This window comes from Tachyglossus aculeatus, chromosome 2 (genome assembly GCF_015852505.1).
Source record: "Tachyglossus aculeatus isolate mTacAcu1 chromosome 2, mTacAcu1.pri, whole genome shotgun sequence".
Classification (NCBI taxonomy): Eukaryota; Metazoa; Chordata; class Mammalia; order Monotremata; family Tachyglossidae; genus Tachyglossus; species Tachyglossus aculeatus.
The window spans coordinates 136,044,068-136,063,429 of NC_052067.1; the positions used below are offsets into that span (position 1 = coordinate 136,044,068).

The 19,362-nt window shown below is 46.2% G+C and overlaps 2 protein-coding genes across 2 annotated transcripts; one reads left to right on the forward strand and one right to left on the reverse strand.

Moving 5' to 3' along the window:
- Window positions 1–1,055: 1,055 nt before the first annotated feature.
- Window positions 1,056–2,004, forward strand: LOC119943136 (olfactory receptor 52J3-like). The gene is given in 2 exon segments (XM_038763989.1): window positions 1,056–1,691; window positions 1,693–2,004. Coding segments are annotated over 2 exon segments (948 nt in total).
- Window positions 2,005–3,113: 1,109 nt separating this feature from the next.
- Window positions 3,114–10,941, reverse strand: LOC119943152 (olfactory receptor 56A4-like). Its single transcript, XM_038763990.1, has 4 exons — window positions 10,006–10,941; window positions 8,156–8,230; window positions 6,793–6,853; window positions 3,114–3,229 (listed from the first exon to the last, which is right to left on the reverse strand). Exons 1-4 carry the CDS (start codon window positions 10,939–10,941, stop codon window positions 3,114–3,116), a joined length of 1,188 nt encoding a protein of 395 aa, XP_038619918.1.
- Window positions 10,942–19,362: the final 8,421 nt, after the last annotated feature.

Below are 19,362 nucleotides of genomic sequence, written 5' to 3' on the forward strand. Positions count from 1 at the left end.
TGACATTGCTTTGAATTTGTTGAGGAATTGGCAACACTCTGTTAAGAATGGATTCCTTCCTCTCTAAGACCCTGGCTGAAACAGTGTGCCCTGCAGGGCTCAGGAGGATTAAAATGAAAGGGTGAGGGGATGTCAGTTAGCGATTGGGAAATAAATACAGTTAATAAGTTGGTGCCTTTTGGTTGAGAGTGGGCTATGTGGCGCTAAATGTGGGAGGAGTGCTATCTGAGTTTGAGGGAGAAAAGTCTTAATTAATCTTGCATGATTGCAGGCTCAGGGAGGAGCCAGCTGGGCAAGGCAGTCATAATCCTTCCAGGGATGTGGATTACGGGAGAGGGCCAAGGAAAGTTGTGGAAAGAGTAGGTGGGGCTGGAAGAAGATAGGGGAGGGAGAGATTGAGGTTGAAGCTTAAGTGAAGGGACACCTTTACAGTGATGATGCCCCTAGCTTGGTACCCAGGAAAAGTTCTCCCCCACACGACTCTGCTTGGCTCCTCCAAATTCCCAATTGGAGCTAGGTTGATAGAGGCGGTCTGAGATGGGCCCCTGGGACAGAAAGTTCATCCCCAGAAGACCCACCCTGAGCATCTGCTAACATGAATTGCCCCCTCTAGACTGGAAGCTTCTTGTCAGCAGGAAACATGTCTACCAGCTGTATTGTACTGTGCTCTCCCAAGCACTAAGTATAGTGCTTTGCAAACAACAAACATGTAATAAATGTCACTGATTGATTGATTAATCTGGGCCTGACAAACAGAACCAGATGCATTATGGATAGAGCATAGGCCTGGGAAGCAGAAGGTCATGGGTTCTAATTCAGGTTCTGCCACGTGTGTGCTGTGTTCACTTCATTTATCTGAGCCTTATTTACCTCATCTGTAAAATGGGGATTGAGACTGTGAACCCTCTGTGGGAAAGGGACTTTGTCCAACCTGATTCACTTATATCTATGCCAGCACTTAGAACAGTGCTTGGCACACAGTAAGCACTTAACAAGTTCCACAATTATTATTATTATAGGAAACAGGAGAAGCTTTGGGAGCCACTACACCTGACATGTCAGCTCCCAACCAGAGCAGTCTCTACCCAGTATCATTTACCCTGCTGGGCATCCCGGGCCTGGAGGCGGCCCACATCTGGATCGCCTTCCCCATCTGTCTCATGTACCTCACGGCCCTTGTAGGCAATGGCATCATGCTCCTGGTCATTGGGAGGAAGCCCGGCCTCCACTCCCCCATGTTCTTCTTCCTCTGTTTTCTGGCAACCACCGACATCTTCCTGTCTTCAGCTACCATCCCCAAGATGCTCTCCATCATGTGGTTCCAGGCTAGAGAGATCAGCTTCAACTCCTGCATTGCCCAGATGGTTTTCATCCACTTGTTTACAGGGGTGGAATCCGGAATCCTGGTGGCCATGGCGTTCGACCGCTATATAGCCATCTGCCACCCGCTGAGATACAGAGTGATCTTGACCGACAGGCTTGTGGTCAAGTTGGGATTGACAGCCCTCATGAGGCCTCTGCTGATCGTTCTTCCTTTTATCTTGCTCATCAAGCGACTACACTTCTGCAAAGCCACCATTCTCCATCACTCCTACTGTGAGCACATGGGCATCGCCAAGCTGGCATGCTCAGATATCAGAGTAAATGTTGTGTATGGGCTAACTGGAGCTCTGCTGGTCTTTTCCATTGACTTTAATCTTGATTGGGCTGTCCTATTCTCTGATTCTCCAGGCAGTCTTGAGACTTCCCACCAAAGACGCCCAGGTCAAAGCCTTCAGCACCTGTGGCTCCCATGTCAGTGTCATGATGGTGTTCTACACTCCAGCCCTGTTCTCCTTCCTGACCCATCGCTTTGGCCACCACGTCCCCCGTTTTGTCCACATCCTGCTGGCAAATTTCTATGTTGTCCTGCCGCCCATGCTCAACCCCATCATCTATGGTGTGAAGACCAAGCAGATTTGCGAGAGCATCCTGAGAACTTTCCAGAAGAAGAGAATCAACTAACTTCAGTTCCACTAGGTTTAATGACTGGCTGCCATTTGGGGAAGGTGAATGTAGGAGAGTATATGGATGAGCGAAGGGAGATGGGTGTATGTGTAGGAATGTAGGAAGAACTTCAGAGGAAGTAAGGGAAGACTTGCCACTGAAGGACTTATATGACACAGCTGAGACCTGTCTAGAGGTTGGCAGCAATTTGTGGAAACTCATTTCCTGTGGTAAAAATTACAACCTACTTCCCCCTTTCCATGTTACCCCTCCAATTCCAGCTGCTCCTTCTATTCCCTCTTCCATTCCCTCCTCCTATGTTTCCCCCTCTGAACTGTGACTTTGTGGTAATTTTCTAGCACTTACCAAGATGGTTATGTTCCACAACCTCACAGGATACCTGGTGATGTTTCTAGCAGCGTGGACATATGTGCTTTGTTTTGAAAAGTCAGTCAAATTATGGGGACAAACACAGGTTCACAGGGATCTACTTCTAGCAGCCCTTCTTCTAGGGGTGGACACAAACCCATTAGCACTAAGTAGAAGCTCCCTAATTATTGGAGAGGATGTTAGTAAAAGAAAAAGTTTTCCTTCCATCTGTGTCTTATGTTTGGTTCTTCCAGCTGCTGATGAATGATTGGGAGGGGCGTGCACACTTTGGAAGGAGAGAATGATGAGGCTTGTGGTGATAATAATAATAATGATGGCATTTATTAAGTGCTTACTATGTGCAAAGCACAGTTCTAAGTGCTGGGGAGGTTACAAGGTGATCAGGTTGTCCCACGGGTGGAGAGAAAGGAAATAACATTTTTTAAGGTCCCAGAAATTGGCTCTTGCTCAGGGAAGGGAGATGACTCAGGGAAACAATTTCTCAGGAATCCTTAGGCCTTTGCAGTCTGGCGAAAGTTAAATAGAGACACAAGACCCAATAGGCAGAGAAGAATCACCTGCTTCAAGTTCACAGAGATCATTTACCAGGCAGAATTGAAATACTTTGGAGGGTATTTCTGGATCCTGAGTCCTCCTCAAGTACAGAGGAAAGGGTGTTTGACTTGAAGGCAAGGACTCTAGCCTAGGGTCAGTTTCAGATGATCCACCACCCCCACATTCTTCATGACACCACCATGTCATACTGCACCAGCAATGTAATGCAGTAATGTCATGTGCAACACTTTGCGGAAGTTTTTTTCCAAGGCCACCTCAATGGTCAAGCCATCTTGGAGAGATACTATGAAGTAGCCATCTTTGAAAGAAGCCACGCAGCAGAGTGGAAGTAGAGTGATCAGAACCTTACATTTGCCCCCTTCTCTCTCTGACCTTCCTCTCTGAGCTGTTTCTCCTCAAGATCCACTTCATTGCCTCAAGACAAGAAAACTTAAGTACTGCTGAATGGGTTGCTCAAGATGCGCACATCACATATCCTCTTCCCCATGTCTATTTTGCCTGTTTTATCAGGGAGATTAGCATATCAGCTCATGACAGGATGAAGCTGCTCCTCCTATAGTGAAGTCAGGACCCCCTGATTATCAGTAGTATTTGACCACCAGGAGAACAAAGCATGGCAGAAAATTGCCCAAGTTGGAAATTATTGCTGCCTGTCTTGAAATATGTATGACATATTGTACTCTCTGATCACTTGTGGATGCTGAGCCAAATGTATGTATGGAAACCCTGTATTGCATAGAGTTGAGCTGGGCTTGACTACAAGAGGAAACTCTTTCTGTCAACCACCCACTCCCTACAAGTGCTAAGAGAAACACTAGTAGAATAATAATAATAATAACTGTGGTATTCATTAAGTGCTTACTATGTGCCAAGCACTGTAATAATAAAAATAATAGCGATGGCATTTATTAAGCACTTACTATGTGCAAAGCACTGTTCTAAGTGCTGGGAAGTTACAAGGTGATCAGGTTATCTGATGGGGGGCTCACAGTCTTCATCCCCATTTTACAAATGAGGTAACTGAGGCCCAGAGAAGTTAAGTGACTTGTCCAAAGTCACACAGCTGACAATTGACAGAGCTGGGATTTGAACCCATAACCTCTGACTCCAAAGCCCGGGCTCTTTCCATTGAGCCACGCTGCTTCTGTACTAAATGCTGGGGTGGATACAAGCCAACAGGGGTAGATACAAGCCAATCAGGTTGGACACACCCCCTGTCCCCCATGGGTCTCACAGTCTCTATCCCAATTTTACAGATGAGGTCACTGAGGCACAGAGAAGTCAAGTGACTTGCCAAGGTCACACAGCAGATATGTGGCAGAGGTGGAATTTGGAACCCATGACCTTCTGACTCCCAGGCCTATGCTCTATCCATTACACCATGCTGTTTCTCTAAAAGAAATTTGCCTCTGATATACCTGCTTGAACACAACCAAACTCCATGAGATGTTCTTTGAGACCACCCATATTTGAGAAGGGCCCCAGTGCTGTCATCTTGGAGAGAAGTCACCCAGCAGCCACACTTGAGAAGGGCACTTGAATTACCATTTTGGGAAGGCCTTATGCTGCCCCCAGCCTTCCCTCACAGCACAACTTCCTGAGGTAATAGCTTACCTTGCTTGACATCTTAAGACTGCCCTTCCCTGCTCTCTGGCCACTAGGACCCTGACCTCCACCGTCTTAGCTGGGCTGAAGAGAGTAGGAGAGTGACTGGTCCTGGAGTGTGACTGAGGGGAGTATGGGGGTGAAGTCTGTGGGGGGTTGGATTGTAAACCAAGGCGAGGACTGGGTCTGTGAATGTGGGACTCCTAAGGTGGAGCCGGGAACCAACGGAAGAAGAACAGAGATGTTTTGGCTACAGTCTTGAGGTTGGCCCTCTAACTCCCCTGGATTCTTGGAAGATTTGAGGTAGGGGAAAGAGGGAACTAAGTGGGGTAACCAGCGGTCTCATGATATAAATGTTTAGAGAAGGAGTTGCTCCTCTGAAGCCTAATTACAGGTGGAGCCAGGTAGACTTACAAGTTCCCTGATGGGCAGCTGAAAGGGAAAACTGAGACACCAATCAATCAATCAATCAATCAATCATATTTATTGAGCACTTACTGTGTGCAGACCACTGTACTAAGCGCTTGGGAAGTACAAGTTGGCAACATATAGAGACAGTCCTTACCCAACAGTGGGCTCACAGTCTAAAAGGGGGAGACGGAGAACAAAACCAAACATACTACCAAAATAAAATAAATAAAATAGAATAGATATGTACAAGTAAAATAAATAAATAAATAAATAGATTAATAAATAAATAAATAGAGTAATATAAATAAATAGAGTAATACCAACTGATCATCACCATCACCAAACATCACCAACTGATGAGGAGTGCAGGGCTATCAGAGATAGCAGAGAGATAATCCTGAACTGATAGTGAGAATAATGATGACAATTGTAGCATTTGTTAAGTGCTCACTCTGTGACCAGCACTGTGTTAAACACAGGGGTGCAACACCTGTTTTGTTTGCTGGATGATTGGCTAGGGGATGGGGAGCAGCTACTGAAAACAAAATCAAATTAAAAGCCCAAGGTTGATTTGGAGGGGATGAGAAGGTGGTATCAGTGGGAAGTTTTTGAACTGCAGTGCTCATTCATTCACTCATTCATTAAACCATATTTATTAAGCATTTACTGTGTGCAGAGTATTGTACCAAGTGCTTGGGAAAGAACAATACAAAAATAAACAGTGCCATTCCCTGCCCACAAAGAGCTCAGTCTAGAGCGGGGTAGACATACATCAATATGAAGAAATAAAATTAGAGATATATACCTAAGTGTTGTGGGGATGGTCGGGGGAAAGAGCAAAAGGAGAAAGTCAGGGCAATGCAGAAGGGAGTGGGAGATGAGAGAAAAGTAGGGCTTAGTCTGGGAAGGCCTTTTGGAGGAGATGTGAAGGCTTTGAAGGAGGGGAGAGTAGTTATTGAATTTGAGGAGGGAGGGCATTCCAGGCTAGAGGCAGGCGGTGGGCCAGGGGTCAGCAGCAAGACTGGCAAGATGGAGGCACAATGAGAAGGTTAGTACGAGAGGAGTGAAGTATGCAGGCTGGGTTATAGAAGGAGAGAAGTGAGGCTAGGTAGAAGGGAGCAAGATGATACAGTGCTGGAGTGCTCCTGACCTACTGTGAATCCCCCACCCCCTAATCAATCCTAGGAAATAAAAAAATAGACAACTGGTTCTCTTTTCTTTATGGTATTTGTTAAGTGCTTACTATGTGCCAGGCACTGCTCTAAGCACTAGGGAAGATACGAAGTAATCAGGTTGAACACAGTCCACGTCCCACATAGGGCTTACAGTCATAATCACCATTTTACAGATGAGGTAACTGAGGCACAGAGAAGTGAAGTGATTAGGCCAAGGTCACACAGCCGACAAGTGGTGGAGCCAGTACTGGAGTTTGGATAATTGGGGAAAAAAAACATGAATAATGAACAAAACTGGACCATGCCTATTAATTAATTAATTAATGATGACATTTGTTAAGTGCTTACGATGTTCAAAGCACTGTTATAAGCTCTGGGGAGGATACAAGGTGATCAGGTTGTCCCACGTGGGACTCACAGCCTGGATCCCCATTTTACATATTAGGGAACTGAGGCACAAAGAAGTTAAGTTACTTGTCCAAAGTCACACAGCTGACAAGTGGCAGAGCTGGGATTTGAACCCATGACCTCTGACTACCAAGCCCATGGTCTTTCCACTGAGCCATGCTGTTTCTCTAAGCTGACCTCAGTTTTGCTTGGTTATCCAAGTTTTCCACTCTCAGTTGGTTTGGAAGATTGTCTTTCTCCAATATAAGTTTCCCTAACCAACCTGTCAGAGGGTTTAGGCTCCTGAAGGAATCCATGGATGGCAAAAAATGAGTTGGAAGAACCTAAGACACATGGAGTAAAGGGGGTTAAGGACTGCTCTGCTTCCACCTCAGTGGTGGAAGGGGTAGAATTTTGTTGTAGAAAATGACAAAAGTGACATTCTAAAAGTGTGTTTCAAATCAGCTTCATTCTCACTTGCTCTCTCCAGACCTGAGACTGTATCCTGCTTCTTTGCTAATTAACTGTTAGGTCACACATCAGGTCACATGTTAGTTGTTTAATGGCACCATTCCCATAAATTGATCCAAATAGCACCTCACCACAATGGGAAGAGCTGAGACAGCCAGAGGGGGGAGAATGTCTTCTGGGGCTGGCTCATCAGCAGTGATGTTTTCTGACCAAAGAGCCACATAGGGCATCTCACATGGTGGATGGACAGATCTAGCAGGAATCTTAAAGATAGTTGGCTAACATGTGCAGCAAAGATAACTGGGTCTTTGAGGGGGTTACCCTGGCTGCTTAGACACAACACTGGGGCCAGTGGAGTTGAGTGATGGGATGTATCACCCAAAAGTGCAGGCTACATACTCCCAGGGGGGATGTCCTGATGAGGACTTGTAACCCTGGACAGAGTTTCTATAGAGATATTGTCAAGTATTATAATATGGCAATGGCCAATTTCAAAATTCCTGCTCACAAAGAAAGTTATAGTCCAGAAATCTTGTATCTATCCTAACATCTAGGATCATGCTTGGCACTTAGTAAGTGCTCAGCAAATATCGTCATTATTATTGTTATTAGTATTATTTCTAACAGATTGGTAGTGCTCCATAAATTCCACTGATTAATCGGAATCAAGAAAACTTGTTCAGTCCCATACTTGCAGTCTGAGTCAATCAATCAATCAATTATATTTATTGAGTGCTTACTCTGTGCCAAGCACTGTACTAGGTGCTTGGAAGAGAATAATAGAGTAGAGCTGATGTTGTGTCGTTATTCCTGATGAGTCAACTGGGACAGCCACCATATCAGAGGCATCTTGAAGGGAGTCCCCTGCATGGTATTGGGTAGGAAGCCCGGGAGAGACTTCATTCTTTCAAACAATTATATTTATTGAGAACTGAGACTCCTGGCTCCAAGACACATGGGATGGGGGTAAAGGGAGGATAAAAGCAGCGTTCAGATATCTGATGAGAAGGCGAAGGAAATGCCAGATCCACAGCAGCCTAGCATCTCTGTGTTGTGAGTGCACCTGCCTTATTTCCACCAGCGGCCCAGACCCAGGGACACCTCTCCTACCCCCACTGTGGCAAATTGAGCTCTCCGTACATGGCTCCGTGATACCTGAGGGTCAGACATTTTACAGGAAGGTCGGAGGCAGGCACCAGGGTCAGCTTCATGATGAAAGCAGCCTGGGGCTCACCAATCTGCAACAGATCCTGGTTCCCGGGACAGCAAGGGAAACTTCATTCAGCTAACACAAACCACAGTCTCCTCTTTCTTACCATTGACCTTTTGCCTCTCTCTTTCCTCGGGCCTGAAACTCCCTCTCCCTTCATATCCAAAAGTCCACCATTCTCCCCAGCTTCAAATCTCTCCTAAAATCACAACTTCTCCAAGAGGCTTTTCCTGACTAAACCCTTATTTCACCAATGAGCCTTCCCCTTTGTGTCACATTTATTCATTAATTCAATCCTATTTATTAAGCAGTTACTGTGTGCAGAGCACTGTACTAAGCAACTGGAAATTACAATTCAATAACAGATAGAGACAGGCCCTACTCAACAACAGGCTCACAGTCTAGAAGGGAGAGACAGACAACAAAACAAAACAAGTAGACAAGTGTCAATACCATCAAAACAAGTGTCAATACAATCAAATTATGCAATTGGCTGTGCTTCCCTTCAGCACTTTGACACATACCTCAGCCTCACAGCACTGATATGCATAGCCTCATACTCTACTCTTTCCCCTGTCTGTATTTTAACTCAATGTCTACCCCTGTAGACTGTAAAGCTTCTTGTAGCTGGGATCTTGTCTATCAACTCTACTGTACTGTACTTTCTCCAGGGTTTAGTACAGTGTTCTACACTCAGTTGTGCTCAATAGATAACACTGATTGATTGGCTGAGGCAACAATGCTACAAATGGTAATAGCAGGAGAATGTAAACCTGAATAAAGGAGGAATGAAGTAATATACACTAAAAGGCTGAGGGCTGTTGTATTAGCATAAGTGACTTCTGTCTTGACATGATCTGAGGGCTGGAAATTAATTAGGGAAAGCCTCCTGAAGAAGTTGGAATTTCAGGGTTCAGAGATGAGGAAGGCTTTGGTCTAGTAGATTTGAAGGATGGGAGTTCAGGCAGGGGAGAGGGTGTGAGAAGAGGGTCAGTGTCAGGAGAGTCGAAAGGAAGAGACACCAGAAAGAGTTGAGCTTGGAGGGAATTGAAAGTGAAGCCTGGGGAGTACTGGGTGGGCAACTTGAAAAAACACAACATTCATACTTAGGAGACTTGAGTTCTAATTTACCTCTGCCACTGGCCTGCTCCTTGTACTCAGACAAATCATTTACCCTCCCTGTGCCACAATACTTTCATCTGGAAAATGGGATATGATACCTGCTCGCTCTTCCTCTCTCTAAGACTGTGACACCAGGGTGTCCTGTCTGCTGATCTGATTACCTTGAAGCAGAGAGGTCTAGTGGAAAAAGCCTGGACCTGAGAGTCAGAGGACCTAGGTTCTGATTCCTGCTCTGCCACTTACCTGCTTTGTGATCTTGGATAAGTCACTTAACTTCACTTTGCCTCAGTTCCCTCATCTGCAAAATGGGGATTAAATAAATACCTGTTCTCCTTCCTTCTTATACTGTGAGCCCCTTGTGAGGCCTGATTACCTTGTGTCTTTCGAGCACTTAGTGCACTGTTTGACACTTAGTAATCACTTAATGAATAGCACAATTATGATTATAATTATCTTGAATCAATCCCAGGTCCAAGCAGTTTTTGACACGTAGTAAATACTTAATCTAAGAATAGCCACATGGTAATACCGAAGGCATTGAGTGGGAGAGCTTCTTGTCAAGGACCACAGAGCGTGTCAGGCACGGGGACACAAAGAGAACTTGATCCCCTCGAATTTCCCCCTCCCCATCTGTCCAGATGTTTTGCCTCTCGACTATCAAAGGGTGTCCTCCCTACCCTCTCAGCCCCTAGCCTTCCTCAGGACCCTGTGGATCCCCTCCTTGATCTCCTTGGTCCGCACCCCATAGACAATGGGGTTCAGGGCGGCAGGGATGATATGGTGCAGGACATTGAAGAGGACGGGGATGTCGGCATGGACTTTCTCCTTGACCACATTAGTGAGGACCAGGACAAGCAGGATGGTGCTGAAGAAGAGGATGAGGATGAGATAGGATCCGCAGGTGCTCAGGGCCTTGGCCACTGCCCCCACAGCCTTTAGACGAAGCACGGCATGCAGGATGAAGGTGTAGGAGAGGATGATGAGGATCAGGTCAGAGCCCAGCAGGGTCCAACCCACCACAAACTGGTAGAGTTTATTCAGGGTAATATTTCCACAGGAGAGCTGTGACACAGACAGGTTGGCACAAAAACAGTTCCTAATGGTGGTGTTCCCACAGTAGTGTAGCTGGGCAGAGAGGATGGGCACAGGCGCCAGGAGCAGTAAGTTGCGAGCCACGATGAAGATGGCTGCTTTAGCAACAAAGTGGTCAGTGACAATGGATGGGTACCGCAGTGGGTGGCAGATGGCCACATAGCGGTCATAAGCCATGACCAAGAAGGTAGAGGACTCCATGGCCAGGAAGCTGTTCATGATGAGCATCTGCAATAAGCAGCCTTCAAAGTTGATGGACCACCAGCCAAACCAGAAGATGGCCAAGATCTTGGGGATGACAGTGAGACAGAGAACGAGGTCCAGGAGGGAGAGGAGGCTGAGGAGGTGGTACATGGGCTGGTGCAGAGACTCCTCCAGCCGGATGGTCAGCAAGAGCAAAGCATTGGCCCCTAGGGCCACGATTAAGAGCAGGGCCAGGAGAACAGAGAACCCGAGTTGATGGCTCCGGATCCCAGGGAGGCACATGAGATGGAATTCAGAGGGCTGAATGAAGGAGTTGTTGCTGCGAAATGACATGGTGGAACAGCTGAGTGAAGCAGACTTCTTCCTGAGAACCTGGGCAAGCAGAGACAGATGTAAGATCCCTGTCTGCCATAGCCACAAATAACCCAGTGGTTCAGTGCCTCGTTCACTTCTGCTCCTGGGTCTCCTGTGCCCAAGCTGAATCTTCCACAGAAAATCCCTCCTTGGTTCCTGAACATTGCATCTCTAACTCATATTGTATTTACTCCTTTTGTTATACACACAGTGTCTACCAGTATAGCGCTTGGCACACAGTGTCAATCAATCAATGGTATAAGAAGTAGTATGGCATGGTGAGTAGAGTATAATGGACCTGGGAGTCTGGAGGTTATGGTTTCTAATCTTGGCTCTGCCACATATATGCAGTGTGATCCTGGGCAAATCACTTCTCTTGACCTCAGTGAACTCATCTGTAAAATGGGGATTGAGAGTGTAAGCCCCATGTAAGGCAGGGACTGTGTCCAACCCAATTTGCTTGTATTTGGATACACCATAGCTTAGTACAGTGCCTGGAATATAGTAAACACTTAACAAATATCGCAATTATTATCATTATGTATTATTAGAATTATGGCATTTATAATGTGCTTACTGTATGGAGAATGCCATACTAAGCACTTGGAAGAGTACAATATAACAGAGTTGCTAGACATATTGGTAGACACAGGAGGTGCTGAATCCAGTGCACTGCACACAGTAGATGCAGACATTCAGGCCAGTACCCTGCACACAATAGATGTTAAGTACAGTGTTCTGTACCCTCTGAAGTTTCTGCCTGAAGAGTTTCAAGTACAATACCAGTTTTGGCTACAGGAGGGAGAGGCATACCCATTCCATTCTTAGGCTTGTAATGAGTAGAAGGCACTCCGCTACAAGTCAAAACTCAACTGTGCTAGGTAGCAGTGGCATGGGAGAGAGTCGAGGGCAGAGACTCAAGTTTATTATGTGGAAGAAGAAAATGGTAAACCACTTTTGTATTTCTACCCAGAAAACCCTATGGATCCACTACCAGAGCGATTATAGATGGAAGAAGAGCATTCTGGGACAGATGTGTCCACGGAGTCGCTATGGATCAGAGATTACATGATGGAATAAGACAAGTCAGTGTTCTGCATTCAGGAGATTAAAGCACCCTGGATGGTGCTTTGCATACAATATACACTCAGTACAGAACAGTAGTTGCTAAGTAAATAGTGATGCTAATGAAGAAAAGGAAGAAAAGGAATGAGAAATGACCCCAAATTCCCACCATGAAAAATCGTGGACCCAGAGAGGTGCTGCCTAAATCTTCTACTTTATAAGTGTCATCTTGGCCCTTGCCAGGCATCTGGTGGACTGGCCTCTCCTTCCCAACTCTTAGCCAGGTGCATCCTCTCTCTCTCTCTCTCTCTCTCTCTCTCTCTCCCTCTCTCTCTCTCTCTCTCTCTCTGTCTCTCTCTCTCTCTCTCTCTGTCTCTCTCTCTCTGTCTCTCCAGATGGAGTTTTCTCCAAGAGAAGCCATGTGGCCTGGTGGAAAGGAAACAGGCCTGGGAGTCAGTAAATCTGGGTTCAAACTCTGACTTCACCACTTGCCTCCTATGTGTCCTTAGGCAAGTCATTTAGGTTCTTTGTGACTCAGTTTCCTCAAATGTAAACTGGTAATTAAATGCTATTCTCCAACTCCCCATGAGGCAGAGTGCTGAATTAATGCCACTATATCTCTGAAGTTCTCCCTTCGCAAGTCTCGGTCCCAAGCCCATTCACCTCTGAGCCTCTCTCATCTCAGCCTTTTGCTTTCTGACTCAGGCTTCTCTGACTGCTACTCTCTGAAATGCTCTTGCTGAACTTTCACTGCTGCCTGGAGTTTCTTAAGATGACTCTCCTCCCAGGCTGTGTCCATTCTTGGAAGCACGTTCTTTCCTGTTATGGGAGGGGAGAAGGGGGTGGGGAGCGCAAATGCATACTGGAGAAGGAAAAGCAGCAGGAAGGGGGAAAGGATGAGGAGGAAGGAGAGGAAGGCTTAAGTAGAAAAGAAGATTGGGGGAAGAGGAGAGAAAGGGAAGAGAAGTAGGAAGAAAAGGGAAGAGAGAAATGGAGGAGGAGGAGGAGGCTGAACAGCAACAAAAATGTATCTCTGGTCCACGGCCAGTTCAATACGGGGAATATAAACCCAGTTCCAGGGCCTTTGCCTTGGATCTCTTTACCTGGAGACATGAGAGTGAGGTAAGGCAGCTATCACCTGTCATTTTTTTTAATGGTATTTGTAAGCATTACTATGTGCAAGGTTCTATACTAAGCCCTGAGGTAGATACAAGATAATCTGACACAATCCCCATCCCACATGGGGCTCAGAGTTTTAATCCTCATTTTACAGGATGAGGTAACTGAGGCATGGAGAAGTGAAGTGACTTTCCCAAGGTCTCACAGCAGACAGGTGGCGGCTCTGGGATTAGAATTTAGGTCCTTTTGACTCCCAGGCCAGGTCTCTTTCTGTTAGGCCTCTCTGCTTCTCATTTGAACATAAACTCTTAGAGTCCTTGGGCTGACTGGCCCCCTGGAGGCATCTTATCCAGTCCCCTGCCTCAACAGGACAGACCCTTCTCCAGGTCAGGCAGCTCTCCTCTGCTAAGGGGGCTCCAGGAGTCCCCTCCTCCTTGCCCCTGCACACCCATCTTCACTGCACTTAGGAAAAACAAAATCATGAGCCTGAAGGAATCAAAAGAGCTAGGATTTTCCTCTGATTCACTGGGTGGCCTTGGGTGATTCCCTTTCAATCAATCAATCAATCAATCAATCATTCGTATTTATTGAGCACTTACTGTGTGCAGAGCACTGTACTAAGCGCTTGGGAAGTACAAGTTGGCAATATGTACACCAGTTTAGCAACTTGTAAACTAGGAACAAATAATCTCTGCCTCTCCCTATCCCTTCTTTCAGCAATTCTTCCTTGGCACCCCCTCATCTCTCCATTCCAGGTCAAGTGAGATCCAGGGTGGGTATCTGTTGATTGTTATACTGTACTCTCCCAAGTGCTTAATACAGTGCTCTGCACACAGTAAGTGCTCAATAAATTTGATTGAGTTAACACTTTAGGTCCCTAGAAGAGGAGAGAGAAAACCTGGAGATTGTAGAAGAGGGCATGGACCACGGATTTAGTGTTGCCGACTTGTACTTCCCAAGACCTTAGTACAGTGCTCAGCACACAGTAAGTGCTCAATAAATGCGATTGAATGAATGAATTCATTGTACTTTCCCAAGTGCTTAGTACAGTGTTCTGCACACAGTAAACACCCAGTATAAACCAGTGATGCTTGATTAACCACTCTGTTTTTTCTGAGCAGCCCCCGGAGCTTCTACCCCATCACAACCGGCAACCTGACTGGGCTCCACGGCCTCTAGAATTCCAGGTTACAGTTCTTGTTCTGTATGAGCAGGGCTAGGGCCTGGCTGTCCAGAGGCAGGGGGATAATAGAGAGGTCCAAAAGAGGGCTCTCCAGCTAAAGAATTCTGAGAATTGTGCTTTTCAGCTCATGCTGAGTGGTCTGGTTGTGTCTGCCAGTCTATAAATCATCCTGGCCGGTTTTCTCTGGAGGTCCTCTCTGCCTCAGTTCAACTGCTCCCTCTGTCCCATCTGGCCAGAAGAACCTAAGTAGTGGCTCCATACTCACATACTGCAAGCTGACCTCCTGCAAGGTGACCTGCAGCATGCTGACCTGCTGCAAGCTGATCTGCTACCAGGCTGACTTGCTGCAAGCCGACTGGCTGTCAGGATGACCCTGCTGCAGGCTGATCTGCTGCAAGGTGACCTGCTGAAAACTGACTTAATGCAAGCTGCTCTACTACCAGCTGAACTGTTGCAGGCTGGCCTGCTGCAAACTTACCTGCCCTCCTCCAGTACCTACCTCTGGGATGGTGACTGCTCCCTGGGCTCAGGCTTATGGCTGGGCCACTACCAGGTTATTTATTGTTCTCAGACCCTGTTGAGACCCTCTGGTGGCTGAGCGAGCTGTGCAGCTCTGTGCCTGGGGACCAAAGCACCATCCCCCCTCTTTAGAGACTGCCTCATGTGTTCTACCCTGCAAGAGAAAAAACTGAGCAGAATCGACATCCGGCCTGGGGGCTGGGGAGGAGAAGAGGGAATTGTTGTCAGAGTCTCAGCCATGGGGTGTACACATCATGGCTTCAGAGATGAGTCCATTTGACAGAGATGGACTAGGAATGGGAGGAGAGTGTTATCCTTGGAGTCCTTCGCGCTGCTGCTGCTGATAATAATAATAATTATAATAGCATTTGTTAAGTACTCACCGTGTGCTAAGCTCTGTACAAAATGCTGGGGTAGATACAAGATAATCAGTTTGGACATAGTCCTGAGTGTATGTGAGGCTCAGAACCAACCTTTTGGACTGTGAGACCCCCAAGAGGAGAAACACCTGATGACACCTGTTCTAAGTGCTGAGATCGATACAAATTAATTGGTGGGACTGAAAAGTGAATATTTAAAATTTATCTCTAAAAGGAGAGAAGCATATGGGGCAATCACTGCTCTCTTCTCAAAGTTTTATGGGAATTCTGGGAAGCAGCCCCAGGAAGCTAGGGCAGTTGTGAGCCCACCAAGAGATCTGGATATTCTCTGGGTTTGGCCTGAATCCTCAGTTCTGAGGCTACCTTGGCTCTGCTCTTGCTAAACCCAGGATAGCCTGGCTCTGGCTCTACCAAGAAGCAGCATGGCTTAGAGGATAGAGCACAGGCCTGGGAATCAGAAGGCCTGGGAGTTATTAGGACCTGGGTTCTAATCCCACCTCCACCACTTTAAGCATGTCCAACAAAGTCATTTGCAAACTACACTCAACATATGAGCAATGAAGTTCTGGAACAAAGCCATTCTCCTCACTTGGAAGATATTCTCATAATAATGATAATAATGGTATTTGTTAAGCGCTTACTACGTGCCAAGCACTGTTCTAAACACTGGGATAAATAGAAGGTTATCAGGTTGTCCCACGTGGGGCTCACAGTCTTCATTCCCATTTTACAGATAAGGAAACTGAGGCCCAGAGAAGTTAAGTGACTTGCCCAAAGTCACACAGCTGACAAGTGGCGGAGCCGGGATTAGAACCCACAACATCTGACTCCCAAGCCCATGTTCTTTCCACTAAGCCACGCTGCTTACATTGCGTAGGTTGTGTGAAGAGAATGAATGAGAGCAACAGCTCCTGGATGGAGAGCAAGATTTGGAAACCCAAAGCAAGGAGGGCAGCAGAAACATATTAAGATATGATAAGACAAAGTTTCAGTGTTGCATCCCAGAGGACAACTGGCAGTTAGATGTTGAGGAGAGGTCAGCCTGGTAAACTGCCATGAAGAAAGAAGCTACTCTCCTTGAGCAAAGATTCTTTGATTATGAGAACTCCTACCTGTGTATTCTCTCCCAGAACTTAGTACAGTACTCTGCACACAGTAAGAGCTTAATAAATACTATTACTACTACTGCAGATTATGGGGGAAGGGAGACACATATTTATTCCCCATTTTACAGGTGAGGAAACTGAGGCACAGAGAAGTTAAGTGACTTGTCCAAGACCACACAGCTGACAAGAGTTACAGAGTAGGGATTAGAACACAGGCCCTCTGACTCTCAAGACTGGGCTCTTTCTGGAGCCTCCATCCTCCACCACTTTTGTGCCAACACATTTGTTCCCAGTCATTGAGGTTCTAAAACAATTCAGATGAGGCCCAGAGAAAATCAGGCAGAAGACCTAAGAGCAATGGACATCACACTCTGTTCTTTCTAATCCTTTTATTTTTGTCTTTCTCGTGTGGTGATCCCCAGCAGCAGGGGGGAAATCACTTCTGAAATCCATAGCAGTTGGAAGCTCTGCTTTACTTCTCCAGGCAAATGGCCCCACCCCATCTTTCCTAGATCAAGCATGCCCTTTTCCATTGGTGTCTTGAACCTCCTGAAACAAACAATCAATCAGTGGTATTTATTGAGCACTTACTATGTGAAGAGAACTGTACTAGGCACTATGAAAGAATACACAAGTGGGAAATAGACACAGTTCTGGAGACTCAGAATCTGAAAATAAAAAAGGGACGTGGGAGGGATAAGCGACCAAGACAACATGAATGCAAAAACAAAGGTCAGTAGGGTAGGGTACTGAGGATAAAGGAGCAGAATTTCAGGCTGCTATGGTTCAGAGCCCAAACCACAACCACTGCCATGATAACCATTACAACAGCAGCAGTTGCCACCATCTTTCTGAGGTTTTGGAGGCAATGTCTTGCTCCAAATTCTTACAACTGATACCTTTAAACCAGATTCCAAACCCTCTTCAAGATGGGTCTAGGTCAGCACCAGTTCTGCCTCCTGCAGGACCAGTATGAAAAACAGACTCTCTGGATTAGAGTTCCTTAGCCCCTGACACTAAACTGTTAAAATCCTCTGCACCTGACTGAGGTGGGTGGAGAGGGAGGTTCCAGGGGAGCTGTGACCATAAGGAAGAAAAAGCAGGGCATAGAGAAAAAAGCACAGGCCTGAGAGTCAGAAGGTCATGAGTTCTAATCCCAGCTCCACCACTTGACTGCTGTGTGCAAGAATCACTTCACCTCTCTGTGCCTCAGTTACCACATCTGAAAAATGGGGATTGAGACTGTGAGCCCCACATGGGACACGGACTGTGTCAAACCCTCTTCCCCCCATCAAAGCTTTACTGAAGATGTACCTCCTCCAAAAGGCCTTCCCAGACTAAGCTCCCTTTTCCTCAGCTCCCACTCCCTTCCACAGAACTTCGACTTGCTCCATTTGCTCTATCCCCAATCTCTGCCCCACATCACTTATGTATGTATGTATATATCTATAATTCTATTTATTCATATTGATGCTTGTTCACTTGTTTTGTTGACTGTCTTCCCCCCAAAAAAGACTGTAAGCCCACTGTAGGCAGTGATTGCCTCTTTTTTGCTGTATTGTACTTTCCAAGTGCTTAGTACAGTACTCTGCACAGAGTAAGTCTCAATAAATACGATTGAATGAACGAATAAAACCCAATTTTCATGTATTCACTTTAGCACTTAGTAGATTGCCAGACCCATGGTAAGCACTTCAAAATACTACTATTATTATTATTATTATTATTATTATTATCATTATTATTATTATGAAAGCCTCTGAAAAGGCCCATCGTCAGACCTGATTCCAGGGAGCAGATCTGGGAGCTGCTGAGAGTACTAGGAGGGATGGGATCCAGGGGAGTGATGGGTCTCGGGGCCCGAGAGCTTAATAATGATAATAACTGTGATATTTGGAAAGTGCTTACTGTGTGCCAGGCACTGTACTAAGCACTGGGGTGATTACAAGAAAATCAAGTTGGGACTGTATCCCTGTCCCACATGAAGCACCTGAGCCACAGAGAAGTGAAGTGACTTTCCCAGGATCACCCAGCAGACAGATGGAAGAGCTGGAATAAGTACCCATGACTTTCTGACTCCCAGACTCTTGCTTTATCCACTATGCCTACAAGTAGGGAGGTGATGTCTTTCCCTGTAATTCAAGGGTTAGTTTGTGTAATCAAGTCAGATGTCCAGGTCTTGTAAACTAGCTCACTGCTCAGGAATCAAGGAGGGGCAGTAAGTTTGCTTTAGAAGGAACTCTGGAGAATGGGTCCTTCAGGAAGAAGGGAGAATCACATTTTGTAGAAGTCTGGAGTAGTAACAGTATCCATTAAGATTGGATTGTATACAGAGCACTGTATTAAACCCTGGGATAGAATCCACAGGTCCCTATCCCTTGGGCTCACAATCTAAGACTAAAAGTACGGAGAAGGGTCTGGAGGCAGATAGTTCAAGAATGATGAAACATTAAACACAGACAAATACACCAAATAAAAACATAGTCAGTAGGCTGCAGTGACTAGAGGAGCAGAATTTCAGGCTCATCGGGGACCAGAGTTCAAGACACACCCATAGCCACAGGGACCACTTCAGCAGCCCCAGGTCTTCCTAAGACTTTGTGGCCTTCTGTTGGTGTTCTTCTCTTTCGTGCTGGTGGAAGGCAGGATGAGATTGAGTAGCTTCAGTGGAGCTGAGGAGAGGCTGTGTCAGTTCCCAGGTAGGCAGCATGGCTGTCTCTCTGGTGGTGGGGGTGTCAAAGATACACTGCAGCTGCTTTTCTCTAACCCCTCGGTAGTGGTAGATTACAAGACCTGGATGATCTCACGTGATTACACAAACCAATCCTTGAATTACGGGGACAGCTATCACCTCCCCACTAGTAAGCATAGTGGTGGTAGGAGTGGTGCTCAGGTGCTAAGAGAATCTGGATGATCTGGACCTGATTCTCATATCCTGACCTCCCACAAAGCCTGTTTGGGTTACTATATTTGCTTTGAGGAAGCTGTTCCCTGGTCCCAAGGCTGTTCAGTCATAGCCATTTCTCCC